Below are 15,034 nucleotides of genomic sequence, written 5' to 3' on the forward strand. Positions count from 1 at the left end.
CTTGAAGAATGAACAGAGCAGGACAAGCTGCTGGAAGAGTGAAGATGATTGGGAAAAAGTGTCTCAGCAGGAGGCCAGCGTGTTCAAGGAACAATTCTCTTACCTGAACCTTAGCAAGGAACTTTGTGTAAGACGTCTTTGATGTAGTAAGGACATCCTCACTGAAATCTGTCACCTGCTGCAGCACAAACTACAACCTTAGAGCAGGGCAAGAACTGCACTGCCAGTGGTGTGAAGGTGACCATGCCAGTGAACTTTTATGTATCTGGCTCCTTCCAGGCAGGAGCTAGAAATATTTGCAACATCTCACAGTTTGCTGTTCAATGTTGCATTAGGGAGGCCACTGAGCTCTCAAATCAAAGAAAGCTAACTATATTTCACCCTTATTTGCCAAAGAGAAGCAAGCAAGAGTGAGTAAACTTCTTTGCTCGGATTGCAGGCTTCCCCATGGTTCAGGGTGCCACTGACTGCATGAACATCACTTTGCAGGTATCGCATGTCAATTCTGCCCTACGCTGGAACTGAAAAGGATTCCACTCTCTCAACATCCAGCTGGTGAGTGATCATAGGCAGAAAATCATCCAGTATAATGCCCAGTATTCTGGCAGCAGTCATGATTTCTATAATTTTCTGGCAGTCTGTTGTGTCAGCTGCATTTGAGCCATGATGGCAAACCAAACGCTGTCTACTGAGCCACAAGGGCTATCCGCTGACAGCATGGCTGATGACTCAGGTGCACAGCCTGGACGAGTGCAACTTGAACAACACTCAAGAAGCACCATCCAAGATAAAGCTGCATGCTTGATTGACACCCATCCACCACCTTAAACATTCATTCCCTCCACCACCAATGCACTGTGGCAAGATGCTCTGCAGCAACTCGCCAAGACTTCTTCAACAGCGCCTTCCAAACCAGTGACATCTACCACCTAGAAGAACAAGGACAGTAGGCTTATGGGAACACCACCAGCTGCAAGTTCCTCTCCAAGTCACACACCATCTGCCACTATATTGTCGTTCCTTCACTGGTGCTGGGTCAAAATCCTGGAACTCCCTCCCTAACAGCACTGTAGGTGTACCTACTCCACATGAGTGTGGAGCACAGAGTGATTAGAGAACAGATTGCTCCTTTTAACTGAGTGCTAAAGTCAGGTTGGTGCAAGTGGGTATTCAGAGCAGAGGGGAAGGAGGTGCCGCTTTTTATTCTTTTTTCTTCTTATCTCCAGTAGCTGGTGTCTCCAAGCTAGGAGACTGTAACTTGTTAGTATTTTACTAAATTGTTCATGAGTTAACTAATCAAATAAATAAATAAGGTTAGGCATGGTAGGGCTTAGTGGTGTGTTGTGACTGCAACATATGGGAGTTTGTGGAAAGTACTGCAATCCTGGACAACCACATCTGTGGTCATTGGGGCTTAACTCCTGGCATTGATCTCTATGGCTTTTAACCGTATGTCTGATGGGTCTCTTTCTCCTCTGCAGATACCAGTCATCTCGCCTCTTTTCCACCTCCTCCACCGAGTCCAGCACCCAAAAACCTGCAGCCTGCTCTCTCTCCTGTTGTACAATTCTTCACTATTTCCCAGGTCAGATTCTCTTCAACTAAGGCTCCCAACACCTGCTCCAGCCACAATTCACCTCCCCTTTAAGAGATGCAGGCTAGTTTTAATCAATGCTAACCACTAATGATATTGGCCCCCTGCTGATGTGTCCAGCCAATGAGCAGAGCAGTTAGCACTGATTGGATGCAGAGATCATTCAAATGAGCAGGCAGCACCAAATTGGCATGCAGCCTGCAAAGCAATTAACAGGCATGGGTTAATCATGTATCGCAATCCCCATGTTTGTTTTCAGAGACTAGTCAATTTAGCCCCCGATGTTTTTACATCACCTATTGGTCTTTCTGACTGTCAAACTGGGCCTCTAGTGAGTCTCCTTGCATTCAAATGCTCAGCTTCTTGACCAGTTGAATTCCTGTTCAAATTTGTTGCAATATTATGAATGGAAGTCAAATATCAAGTTGATCTGTGATATGAAAGTAAAAACAGAAAACGTTAAAAAAATACTCAGCAGATCAGGCAGCATCTATGGAGAGAGATATGGTAAACATTTCCGGTCGATGACCTTCACCTGAAACATTGGTCTGAATTTTCCCGTGAGCTTCAGGGCTCCTATGTTGGAACCAAATGGAGGCCATGAGCCCACACTTGCTGACAGCGAGATTAGCTCAGCAATCCTCCAGGAGGCGGTCTCTTAATTGGCTGCCTCCGCCTTTGCTGTCCTATTAAGGACAGCGGGCAGCTCCCGATGTTGCCAGCCCAATCAGAGGGCCAGCAGCTCAGGACCCTCAGCAGCCCCACTGGGAGAGGTGGGCACTGCTGAGGCAGGTTGGGGACTGTGAAGGCGCCTCAACTTGCCCTTGGAGGCATGGATCTAAATCAGAAATTATGAGGGCTGAAGCCGGTAGGCCCCTCAGAGGAGAGGTGAAGCCCCTCTGGAGGAACTGTTTGGGTGGCGGGTGCGGCCTTTCCTATCCGCGTCCCAATCGTCGAGGCATGGAACCTCTGGCTCTGATGGCCCCTGGCCTGCCGCAGGGAGGCTGCCGACATTGAGCTGGTGGTCTCTGCACACAGTGGGGAGTCACTCGGCCAGTGCTAGCATAGCCGCAAATTGCCCCGAGTTGGGGCTTTAATGATATTAAGTGGCTGCCCGTCTCTGTGGAGCGGGCAGCAAATCTATACCCAGGCTGCCCCTGGGAAAGCTCCCCGGCACAGGAATGCATCAGAGAGCTGTCTAATGCGGCTTCCCCTCTATTTTCCCAGCAGTCCCACCTCCAAGCCTGCCACCATGTGATCGGGAAAATCCAGTCCATTAACTCTTGTTTCTCTTTCCACAAATGGTATCTGGCCTGCTACGTCTTTTCCAGTGTTTTCTGTTTTTATTTCTGATTTCCAGCATCCGCAGTATTTTGTTATTCTTCATAAAGTCCTGACACCCCACACCACCACCGCACCACCCCCCCCCGACCCCATCCAATGATCAAATCAATGTAGGTGACAGCAACTGTGCTGTATCTGGGGTGGAGACAGGCCCATTATGTCCGTGCACCAGAAGAAGTACACCTAAATAACAATTCAAATGTCCACAAGATATACAGTTGCTCTAGGATTTGGGCACTTCAAACGAGTCCAGGGGCACCTCAGAAGGAAAACAAAGATCCCAGATCATCTTCAATTGATGGTACATTACTCCAAAAGGAAAACTTTAGTGCGTGAACTTATGACCGTCCCTCGGACAATCTGAGAGCTAAACATTGGCTTCAGTCTCAGTTTCAAGTTGAGTGCTCAAGTGGGACTAAATAATCCAGAAGATATGTTTTTTATTAGGAGAACGTGATGGTTGGCTAATGATTAACTAAACTATTGTGGTCACAAGTTGAGAGAAGCTGCATGGGAATGCGTGTACTGAATACGTTTGGAATGAATATAATGCCTGTACTCAAATCCAATTAATATAAGACAATTATTCATTACAACAAGTTATCAGAAGTCATACACAGGCGCATCGCCCAGAGATTTATAAAGCAGGAAAAACTGCTTACTTCATTACTAAATAATGATTTTTGTCTATCCCTGGATAAAGGAAATCCATCTGTAATCGTTGGAAATCTCAAGGGTAGTTTGAGACATGCAAAGCGATGACAAATCCTTTCTGTTATGGTCCGAAGGAACAATATCAAGTTCTAAAGTAAGGATGAATTGAAAGGTAAGCCATCATTTGATCAGATCCCTCACTACCTAACACTGCAACATTTTCCCAATGTCACTGAGCCTGAAATAGGTGTTGAAAACAGGAACGGGGCTTCCCTCTCGATAAAAAAAACAGCTCCTTGAATCACATTTCCAAACTTGGGAGAACAACCCAGACACGCCAGAATTTCAGTGGCCAGTGCACTAACACTCACCCTTCAATATAAAAGCCAATTAGGAATTAAAAGTTCCAAAAGACTGAATATGACTGAGATTCTGTTACTCGGAATTATAACTTCAAATGCCCCGTTCCTCGTTACAGCTCAGATTTCCCCAAAACGAAACCTCAAGGATCACTTCAGAGTGACTCCAAGTAGCACCAAGAAATCAAAAAAAGCTGATATTCCCTAGCGGTCATGTTTAATTTTACCTATACTTCCCCAGCTCCCAGGAAATCCAGCACAAGTGATACAAATAGCACAAGGATATTATATGTATTTTCAATAGTCCACTGCAGTGCTGCTTCTTCTGGAACTCACGCACCCGTAACCAACACGAATAATCTGCAGACAGTAATATCCTTTCAGTGAAATAGTGCCCTACATACAGTCTAACTGGGATTTGTTCTGAGGCAATTGTGATTTATTCCCTCATGGTTAAACAACTTGAGTCTGCACAATCACACCTGATGTAAATACAACATGGAACAGCAAGAAAAGAGCAAACGTTATGGCTGAAAAATGCCACCCTACAATGTAATTGTTCTAAAGATGGTCATTCCACCCCCTTGTCTACATAACTTAGAAAGGGTCACTTCACACCATAGTGTAAATATCCTGGAGAGGGTCACACCACACCACAATGTAAATATCCTAATGTCAGTCATTCCACCCTACAGCGTGACTATCCTAGAGATGGTTACTCCACCTTACAGTGTAAATATCCTAGAGAGGGTCACACCACACCACAATGTAAATATCCGAAGGTCAGTCATTCCACCCTACAGCGTGACTATCCTAGAGATGGTTACTCCACCGTACAATGTAAATATCCTGGAGACAGTCACTCCACACCACAATGTAAATATCCTAGAGATGGTCACTCCACCCTACAGTGTAAATACCCTACAGATGGTCACTCCACCCTACAGTGTAAATATCCTAGAGATGGTCACTCCACACCACAATGTAAATATCCTAGAGATGGTCACTCCACCCTACAGTGTAAATATCCTAGAGACAGTCACTCCACACCACAATGTAAATATCCTAGAGAGGGTCACTCCACACCACAATGTAAATATCCTAGAGTTGATCACTCCACCCTACAGTGTAAATACCCTAGAGATGGTCACTCCACCCTACAGTGTAAATATCCTAGAGAGGGTCACTCCACACCACAATGTAAATATCCTAGAGATGATGGTCACTCCACCCTACAGTGTAAATATCCTAGAGAGGGTCACTCCACACCACAATGTAAATATCCTAGAGAGGGTGACTCCACACAATGTAAATATCCTCGAGATGGTCACTCCACCCTACAGTGTAAATATCCTAGAGAGGGTGACTCCACACCACAATGTAAATATCCTAGAGAGGGTGACTCCACACCACAATGTAAATATCGTAGAGATGGTCACTCCACACCACAATGTAAATATCCTAGAGAGGGTGACTCCACACCACAATGTAAATATCCTAGAGATGGTCACTCCACCCTACAGTGTAAATATCCTAGAGATGGTCACTCCAGCTCACACCGTAAATATTCTAGAGATGGTCAATTGGTCGCTCCACCGCACAGTGTAAATATCCTAGAGATGGTCACTTGGTCATTCCATCCTACAGCATAAATGTTCTAGAGATACTCACTCCATGCTACAGTGTAATTCTCAAGACAGTCACTCCACCCTGCAGTGTAAATATTTTAGAGAAGGTATTTTTCCCTAAATATTCTTCCATTATTCACTTTTTCTCAATTTTACATAAATAGAGGTGACAACTACACTGGAGGTGGGGACTGTTGGAGAAACAAAATAAAAGGTTCTCCGTCTTCTCCAGCTGAGAGGATACAGTAGATAATCCTTAAGGTGACTGAAGTGACAAGGTGAAATCGCCAGGTTGACCGAAACAACTCCAGATCCCTTCAATAGTGGTCTTCCATTAATGAAGAGGTTAAATGCCCATGCCACTGTTTGAAGAGCAGAGGAGTTCTCCTCCTGTCTCCGGCACAGTGGCGCAGTGGTTAGCACTGCAGCCTCACAGCTCCAGCGACCTGGGTTCAATTCTGGGTCCTGCCTGTGTGGAGTTTGCAAGTTCTCCCTGTGTCTGCGTGGGTTTTCTCCGGGTGCTCCGGTTTCCTCCCACATGCCAAAAACTTGCGGGTTGATAGGTAAATTGGCCATTAGCAATTGCCCCTAATATAGGTAGGTGGTGGAAAAATATAGGGACAGGTGGGGATGTGGTAGGAATATGGAATTAGTGTAGGATTAGTATAAATGGGTGGTTGATGGTCGGCACAGACTCGGTGGGCCGAAGGGCCTGTTTCAGTGCTATATCTCTAAACTAAACTAAACTATCCAAAATGTATTCCACAATCAAGCAGCCCCCTTAAAACAAATTAACTGGTCACTTGTCTCATCTGCAGCTTATAAAATGGTTATGTGGACAAATTGGCAGTTGCATCTGCTGACAAGATAACACTGATTTCACTTAGAAATAATCAGTTGGTTGTGTAACACTTTGGAATATCCTTAGGATATTTAAGACACTATGTAACTGTGAATTATTCAACAATATATTTATTCCCTTCTTATGGGCTGTAATATGACTGAGAACCATGTGTTGCTGTGTTGTCAATTGAAAATCAGAATCTTCCCAATGATCCCATGTCATATTATCATTTATTTTTAAAAGTCTGCTTTTTCTTAAAAGTTGTTGTTTTTGTTAGTTGTGCCCATTAAAAATAGGGGACACATTATGGGTCTTTGGTTGATGATACTTGGGCAATTCCGTTTATCCTAAAGGGTTTTAGAAAAAGGTGCATCATCTCAGATCAGGTTTTACTCGGAGTGGCCCCAACCCATTAAACCCGGACGAAGACCTTGACAGATACAAACAGGAACACATTTTCACTCCAACAAAAATCAAGCAAATTGTAGCAAGGCGTGGGGTTCACAATTCTCCAAGAATCTCCTCCTGGACACTGCTGGGGGCACCCAGGAGAAAAATCATAGGGGCATTCTTTTTTTTTTCCATTTTCTTTGAACGCTTTTGTTAATTATTAAAAAAATGGTGGGTTACCATTTGAACAGGGCGGTTGGAGGAAGGCACGTGATACAAGCTCCAGGAATCCATCCAACCGGAGTTTGCGACCCAACAGCTCAACCACAAGCAGCTTTGGGAAGCATTTAGCAGCAACTGTTGACAAGCTAAGGGACAAACTTGGTTAGCAGATGGATTTTACTGGTGAGAAGTACGTTCCTAACGAGAGGCGGGTGATGAACTCTGGAGGTCGAGGTCCCACATAAACTGAAGGCTGTAACTTGCCGGGTAACTGACGGGACCCCCACCCAGCAGCAGGAGGTTGAAAAGAATAATAAATCTATCATATAGGTTATTGGGTTCACCAGCGACCTCCGGTCCCATTCTGTCTGCCTATAGCGTCAATTCATGGTTTGCAGATATAAGGAATTATTAGGGCATTCAAAGATATTCAGCAACTAGTGAACCGCTGAATGTATATTGCCCATTGGTAAGTTCAGAACAGTTTCCATACCGAGAGATACCTGAAGGAGTCTGAGAGTGGTGAAGGATGACACTGCGGTAAATAGAGAGCACAGCAAAACACAGGAGAGCAAGCGATCCCATTTCGAGCTGGGTGGCTGAATGCTTTTAGTTCACATTTACGGTTTTCTTTACTGGTTATAGTGTCGATCTTTGTGAAGAGGTCGCTAGCATTTGATGCCTTATTAGATTTTCCATATCAAACCAATAGCCCACTCCTCCATCACCATCGGTGAAAAATACAATCTAATCCAAGCGCTGCTTCTAATAAACTTTCAAAACGGGTGGTCAAACATCTTACTCAAATCGGATGACATCTCTACAGTACAATAATAACTGGGTAACGACTGTTTCAAACTTTCGAATCCTTTCTAAAACACATGTAGAGATAAGGCACAGAGTGATAGAGCGGATTATTGAAAAGTCCAGCCCTTACTGAACCTGTTCCAATTTCCCTTCCACTGGCCCTGAGGCTGCAACTAGATGATGCCGAGTGTGCTGGAGCAAGTGTTCTTGTATTCCCCTCCACCCACACCCCCACACCCCCCCCAAAAAACTCCTTTCCTCCCGGTGTTCCGCCTCCTAACAGTGCAAAGCTGCTCCCTCTCTAACTCAGTCACTCATACAGGCTGCTGTCAGTTACTCACTCGTAAATCCCTCACATTGACTCACTCGCTCTGTCACTTCATATTCACTCTGTTACTCGCCCAGTCACTCGCACTCAATCATTTGCCCTCACACTCACTCAATATGATCCTGTGACACACTTTTACTTTCACACTCACTCGCTCAGTAATTTACCCATTCACCTTTCCAATAGCCCCAAATCATCGCGCATCTTTGCTTTGTTATTGTCTACTGGGTATAATTTCCTTTCCTAATTCCTGTCCCTGGTCTCAGCTTTTGCTTTAGTTGCCCTTTCATTCTTCTCTTAAGGTTTTATTCTAAGTAATAATTAGAAGATTTAATAAAGGAGGCGCCGCTTTAATATGTCTGGCTCCGTGTTTTCTCATGACCCTACCTACACACTGATACAATCACTCAACATACTGGTGTAGTAATGATAACGATTACATAAATCCGACTGTCTGCTGAGATGGGGACAGTTTAACCCTGCAGTGACTGGACAAGGGAGAGCAGACAGTATCTCTCTTCTCTCTCCTGTGCTTTGTGTGATGTGACAGAGATGAGAAAGGTATAGTGACGGCTGCTTACTGTGGACTTTTCGGGTAGAATGGAAGGGTAACGTGGCTGAGATCCTGGATGTCGAAGGCGGTGGGTTCGGCTGAGATGGCCTGCCTCTTGGTCCGGTGCTGTTCCTGCACGCTGCTGGCACACTGGTTCGGGGCTTGCTTGCTGGTGGGTTTGATGACAGAGCGATACTTGTCCAGCTCATTCTGTAGCCTTTGGATCAGATCGTCCTTCTGATCAAGCTCCAACTCCAGCTCGTCTATCAAAGCGTCTCGCTGCCTCAGTTCCTCTATCTTTTCCTGCAAAGCGTACTGCAGATCCCGCAATGTGCCCATGGTAAGCCGGGGGCTGTGCTCTTTATAATGTCCAACTTTCCCAAGTGTCCGCCGACTTTGGTCAACTTTGAGGGAGCTGGAAGCCTCTGCCAACTCTTACTGTTGTCCGAGTGTCCCCCCGTTCAAAAGATAGACATTTGTTTTTTAAAAAAACGCTTTGGGGGAGAAGCCAGTGGGAGAGTGCTTGTTTTTGAAAGGCTTTCTCCCAACAGTTGTGCCGTTCGTCCTTCCGGAAATCCTCTCTGACTGGAACCGAGACCCGTTAACACTCTGCTCCTGCTCTACGTCAACGTTGAATGCAGAAAGCAAGCGTGGCGCCTACAGGCCCCTGCAGAACTTGCAAGTCAACTTTTATACCTTCACTTCCATCATTCCCCTCACTCCCCCGTCCTCTTACCTGCTTCATTTCCAGTGTTTTTAAGCACCGTGGAAGAAATGTACGCTCCACATTTCACAGCTGCTGCTTTCAACTCAACCCTCCGTTCACTTCTTGTTTCGCAGAAATACGACTATCAGGACAGTGGCAGTGTCCCTGGTCCAAGTGGCATGGATGTTTTGGCTGAAAGTTGTCCAACAGTCTGAGAAAACAAATGCCTTTGCTCTGCTTCATTTATTGATTACATCTATTTTGATAGCAACATCCTTATCATTTTTCTAAAACTTCTGGGCCAAAAATTAAGGATGGGCAATAAATGCTTGGCCGAGCCAGCGACATCCCATAAAGGAATAAAAAAATTAAATGAGCCCACAATATTTGAGTTTAATTCTGGCTATTTATTAAATTAAAACACATACACAGGAAGTTAGGATTAGTAGACATGCACTCTAAACAAAGTTTGTCGAGTACAATCGCAAATTGAAATGTTTCTGTTCAGAGTTCCAAAATAAATTAGTTTAGCTTAAGGTGCATTTTGGCAGAAACCAGACCATACGATTTAAGATCCAGTTCGAGCCTTAAATCTAGCTTGATATCATCGCTATAACAAATTATACGTTTTAAAATTATTTTTAATTCAATAAATAATAGTTGATACTTGTGGTTGAATTGTCTTTCCAACCAAACTCCGAGAGTTTGACCCACAATTCTTCCTTTTGACCTCTTGCTATATGCACTGAAGTTCGTTCACTCGTTCAATGCGGCTGATGGTAATACATCTACTTTGAAACCTCGATTCCTGCATTTTTTCAGCTTTGAAAACTTCCCAGAAATCAGATATAATGTTTCATAAAACTGCACCTAATGCACCTTTATAATTAATGGGAATTAAAATGGGAATAAGTTGGCCCCATTGTAATAAGAAATTAGGGTAAGGATATATTCCTCTGATTTTCATGAATTCAGTCCCTCTGGAGTGACGACCAGTTAACAGCGAGTAGCCAATAGCGCCGACTAGCGCACCATTGGTGGAGTTGCCTTCCGTTATGAACCCGTAAGAACCAAGTCTTTGAAAAACAAGAGTACATTTTAATTCAAAGTCCAAAATATTAAACATAAGTGAGGCACGTTAACCATTTGCAACTGAAGTTTCATATTGCACAATTCCTGGCGAAATCTGATAATCTAATTAGATATGTGGCTATAGTGTATAATTTACTCAACCACTCTAAAAGGCTAACAGCCAGGTTAAGTCGACTATGCAGTCCAAGTTCAACTAAAACTCCAAATATCTGTTAACTTAACCTCTTATCCTCTGTTCTTATAATTATACAAGGCCCCAGATTTTGCTTCTAAATTAACGGGAAGTTAAATGCTGCTCATGAATGTGTAAACCGTCCAGCAACTTGTGGCCAGGAAAAGAAATTTGTGAATTGCGAATCTCCACAAGTTGCTGGATGATTTGCATCACTCCCCATTAGCCTCATGAAAACAGCAGCTCGCCCTCAACTTCCTTGAAGTTGCTGCATTTATGCATTCTCTTGGCATTTCTTCGCAGACAAAGATTTTGGGAAGGTTGTCGTCATCGGTTGCAGGCCCTCTGGTGGCTAATCAGGCCTATCCGTGACCAGCAGATTCTCCCACAGTTGCTGGGGGCAAAAGGATCTATCCTTCTCCTCCCTTTCTCTTTCATGCTGGTTCTTCACTCAGTCTCAAAGGTGTCCGTAGCCCTCCTGATGTAGCATCTCCAGGCATCACCATCTACGGCCTGTGCTTCACACTGGTGATGGACGATGTGGCACACAGAGAGGGACTTCTTCAGTGAGTCCTTGAAACATTTGCATGGGGCCTCTCTGTTCCTTTTACCAGTGGTCAGCTCTCCATAAAACACGATCTTGGCCAGGTGACAGTGGTCCATCAGGGCAACATGACCTGCCCAACGCAGTTGGCTTTGCAGGAGGATGGCCTCGATGCTGATGATGTTGGCTGTTTCCAGGACTTCAATGTTTGTGATGCAGTCCTGCCATCAGATCTTGAGGTTTTTGCATTAATTGCCAATTAAACTCGCCATAGAAAGTGAGGGAAATTAAAGTGAGTACTTAACATTGTTAGTAACTTTTTCATGAACTAGAAAAGGGGCAATTGAAACTGGAATTTAATTCCTACAAGTAGTGAATTGTTGTTTTGTCTTTCATTTATTTTTTCTACTTTTCCTTTCTGTCCCTTTTTTTCTCTGTCTTACTCCAGTCTTTCCTTCCCTCTCTTTCATTCTCTTTCTGAACCTGATTGGACACTCATTCATCCTATTTCTGTCTCCATCATTCCTCTGTTTCTTTCTCCATCCTTAAATTTCATTGTTTAAGGAGACAGACAGTTGGTCCTGTCAAGGTCCCTGGTGTCCTGTTGCCCTCACCACAGCATTATCGGCTCACAATTACAACAATTTACAGGATAAAATCTGAAGGGTGAGGGACAAAATCTGACTAATGGGGCATGCCAAGTAATGCCCCATTCCAACAAAAGCTGAGTCAACATGTTTTAAGTCAAATAGTGTTGTGGCTATTGTCAGTTCTATTTCTAGCTGTTTCCATCCAGTTTAGAATTTATTATGCTCTCTATTCAGAAAGTAACTCTTTTCAACTTGTGATTGATTATGTTTTAAAATGTTTACTAAGCTTGCCATCAATAACTCTTACATTAATAACTGACAAAATAATTGAAACTACTACCAGAAGCAAACTCGAGGATTACCCTATGATAGTAATTTTGTAATCATCAACCAACATGGCTTCAAAAGGGTAAGATGCTGCCGGGTTAACCTCCTTGACTTGTTTTGAGGAAGTGACAACACAAGTGGCTTGTGGAAGACTATTTGTTTTCCGGAAAGCCTTCTATGAAGTTCTTCATGAAATGCTGCTACAGGAACTGAAACTGTTAAAAGTGGTGGGAATTGAAGCTGAGAAAGGTGGGTAAGAAATTGCCTAATAGAAAGAAAACAGCAGTACTTGTACAAGTGCAAGGGTACTTGTCCAAGGCGTGACGTCATTTCGAGGGAGAAGTACTGAGTGAAGAACTCCAAGGAACAGTGCTGCAGCCGCTACCCTTTCAAATCAATATGTATGGCAGATGGAGTATAATGTGGGTAACTGTGAGGTCATCAACTTCGGACCCAAGAAAGTCAAATTGGAATAGTTTCTAAACGGTGAGAAACTATTAACTGTCGAGAAGCAAAGATATTTGTGAGTCCCAATTGATCATAGAAATATCAGAACAGGAGTACTCCATTTAGCTCCTTGAACCTGTCCCGCCATTCAATGAGATCATGGCTGATCTGTGACATAACTCCATAAACCCTATTTTGCCCCATATCCATTATATCCTTTGATTAACAAAAATCTATTAATCTCATATTTTAAATTATCAACTGCCATTTGTAAAAGCAAGTTCCAAACTTCTACCACCCTTTGTGTGTAGCAGTGCTTCCTTACTTCACTCCTGAAAGGTTTAACTCTAATTTTTAGACTGTGCCCACTAGTCTTATCTTATCTGTTACCCTTAGTATCTTGAAAACTTCAATCAAATCATCCCTTAACCTTCTAAATTCCAGGGGATAGAACACTAATTTGTATAATCTCCCCTTCTAATTTAATCCTTGGAGTCCAGGTATCATTCTGGTAAATCTACGCTGCAATTCCTCCAAGGCCACTATATCTTTCCTAAGGTATGGTGCCCAGAACTACTCAAAGTACTCCAGGCATGGTCTAACCAGGGTATTGTATAGATATAGCATGACTTCTACCCCATTGTATTCTAGTCCTCTAGATATAAAGGCTAGTATTCCATTAGCCTTTTTAATTATTTTCTGTACCAGGTACAGATCTATGTAACAAAAACAAGAAATAGGGCGGCACAGTGGCGCAGTGGTTAGCACCGCAGCCTCACAGCTCCAGGGACCCGGGTTCGATTCCGGGTACTGCCTGTGTGGAGTTTGCAAGTTCTCCCTGTGTCTGCGTGGGTTTTCTCCGGGTGCTCCGGTTTCCTCCCACAAGCCAAAAGACTTGCAGGTTGATAGGTAAATTGGCCATTATAAATTGTCACTAGTATAGGTAGGTGGTAGGGAAATATAGGGACAGGTGGGGATGTTTGGTAGGAATATGGAATTAGTGTAGGATTAGTATAAATGGGTGGTTGATGTTCGGCACAGACTCGGTGGGCCGAAGGGCCTGTTTCAGTGCTGTATCTCTAATCTAATCTAATCTTAAAAAATGCTGGAATCACTCAGCAGGTCTGGCAGCATCTGTGGAAAGAGAAACAGAGTTAACGTTTCGGGTCAGTGACCCTTCTTCGGAACTGACAAATATTAGAAAAGTCACAGATTATAAGCAAGTGAGGTGGGGGTGGGGCAAGAGATAACAAAGGAGAAGGTGCAGATTGGACCTGGCCACATAGCTGACCAAAAGGTCACGGAGCAAAGGCAAACAATATGTTAATGGTGTGTTGAAAGACAAAGCATTAGTACAGATTAGGTGTGAATACACTGAATACACAGATCTATGTACCTGGATCCCCAAGTCTTTTTGGACTGCCATTATTTCTAGCCTTTCACCATTTAGGCAATACCCTGTTTTATCCATTTTAGGTCTAAAGTGGATGACCTCACATTTGCCTACATTGAAACCCATTCACTTAATCCATTAATATCACTTTATAATTTAATACTTCCATCTACACTGCTGACAATGCTGCCAACTTTTTGTCATCAACAAATTTGGATATGTGGCTTTCTATTCCATCATCTAAGTTCTCAACAAATATGGTGAATAGCTGAGGCCCCAACACGGATCCTTGCGGGACACCAATAGTCAAATAATTTAACGATAGTAAACAGGGTTTACAAAGTAATCAAAAAGATGAATAGAATATTGGCCTTCATCTCAAGGGGGCTAGAATGCAAAGGGGTTGAAGTTCTGCTTCAGTAGTATAGAGCCTTGGTCAGACCTCATCTGAAATGCTGTGTTCAGTTTTGGGCATTGAACCTTAGGAAGGATATTTTGGCCTCGGATGGGATGCAGCATAGATTCACCAGAATGATACCAGGCCTTAGAGAGTTGTATAAATTTGGATTGTGTTCCCTGTAATATGGAAGGTTGAGGGCTGATCTGATCGAGGTGTTTAAAATTAAAAAATGACCTGATAAGGTAAATATGGAGAAACTATTTCCTCTGCTGAAGGAACCAACAACTAGTGGACATAACCTTGAAATTAGCACCAAGTAATTTTGGAGGAAAAGCAGGAAGCACTTTTTCACAGAAAAGGGAGTAAAAATCTGGAATTCTCTCTGCCAAAAGGCAGCAGATGCTGGGTTAATTGAAGCACTGAAGAAAGGGATTGATGGATTTTTGTTTGATGAGGGTATGAAAGGATATGGATCAACGGCAGGTATATGGAGTCGAAGTACAGATCAGTCATGATCTAACTGAATACTGGGGCAGGCTTGAGTGACTGAATGGACTACTCCTGTTCCTATGTTCCAAATCGACATCCATGTTTGGATTCTGCAACCCAGTAAAAATGATCAAAATCACAATTGATGTTA

At 43.5% G+C, this 15,034-nt stretch overlaps 1 protein-coding gene across 4 annotated transcripts in view; it reads right to left on the bottom strand.

The window, feature by feature from the left end:
- Positions 1 to 15,034, bottom strand: part of prkg1b (protein kinase cGMP-dependent 1b) — an 847,749-nt gene that overhangs the window by 792,425 nt on the left and 40,290 nt on the right. For 2 of the 4 annotated variants that reach the window (XM_068052492.1, XM_068052491.1), the window contains exon 1: positions 8,752 to 9,444. The exons of 1 other annotated variant lie outside the window; for it this stretch is intronic. In XM_068052492.1, coding sequence (XP_067908593.1) covers positions 8,752 to 9,062 — 311 coding nt within the window. In that variant the 5' untranslated portion in view covers positions 9,063 to 9,444. Of the gene's footprint in view, positions 1 to 7,528; positions 7,589 to 8,751; positions 9,445 to 15,034 lie in introns of those variants that run through there. One more of the 4 variants, XM_068052494.1, reaches the window with a different exon arrangement.

Source organism: Heterodontus francisci, chromosome 20 (assembly GCF_036365525.1).
Source record: "Heterodontus francisci isolate sHetFra1 chromosome 20, sHetFra1.hap1, whole genome shotgun sequence".
Lineage (NCBI taxonomy): Eukaryota > Metazoa > Chordata > Chondrichthyes > Heterodontiformes > Heterodontidae > Heterodontus > Heterodontus francisci.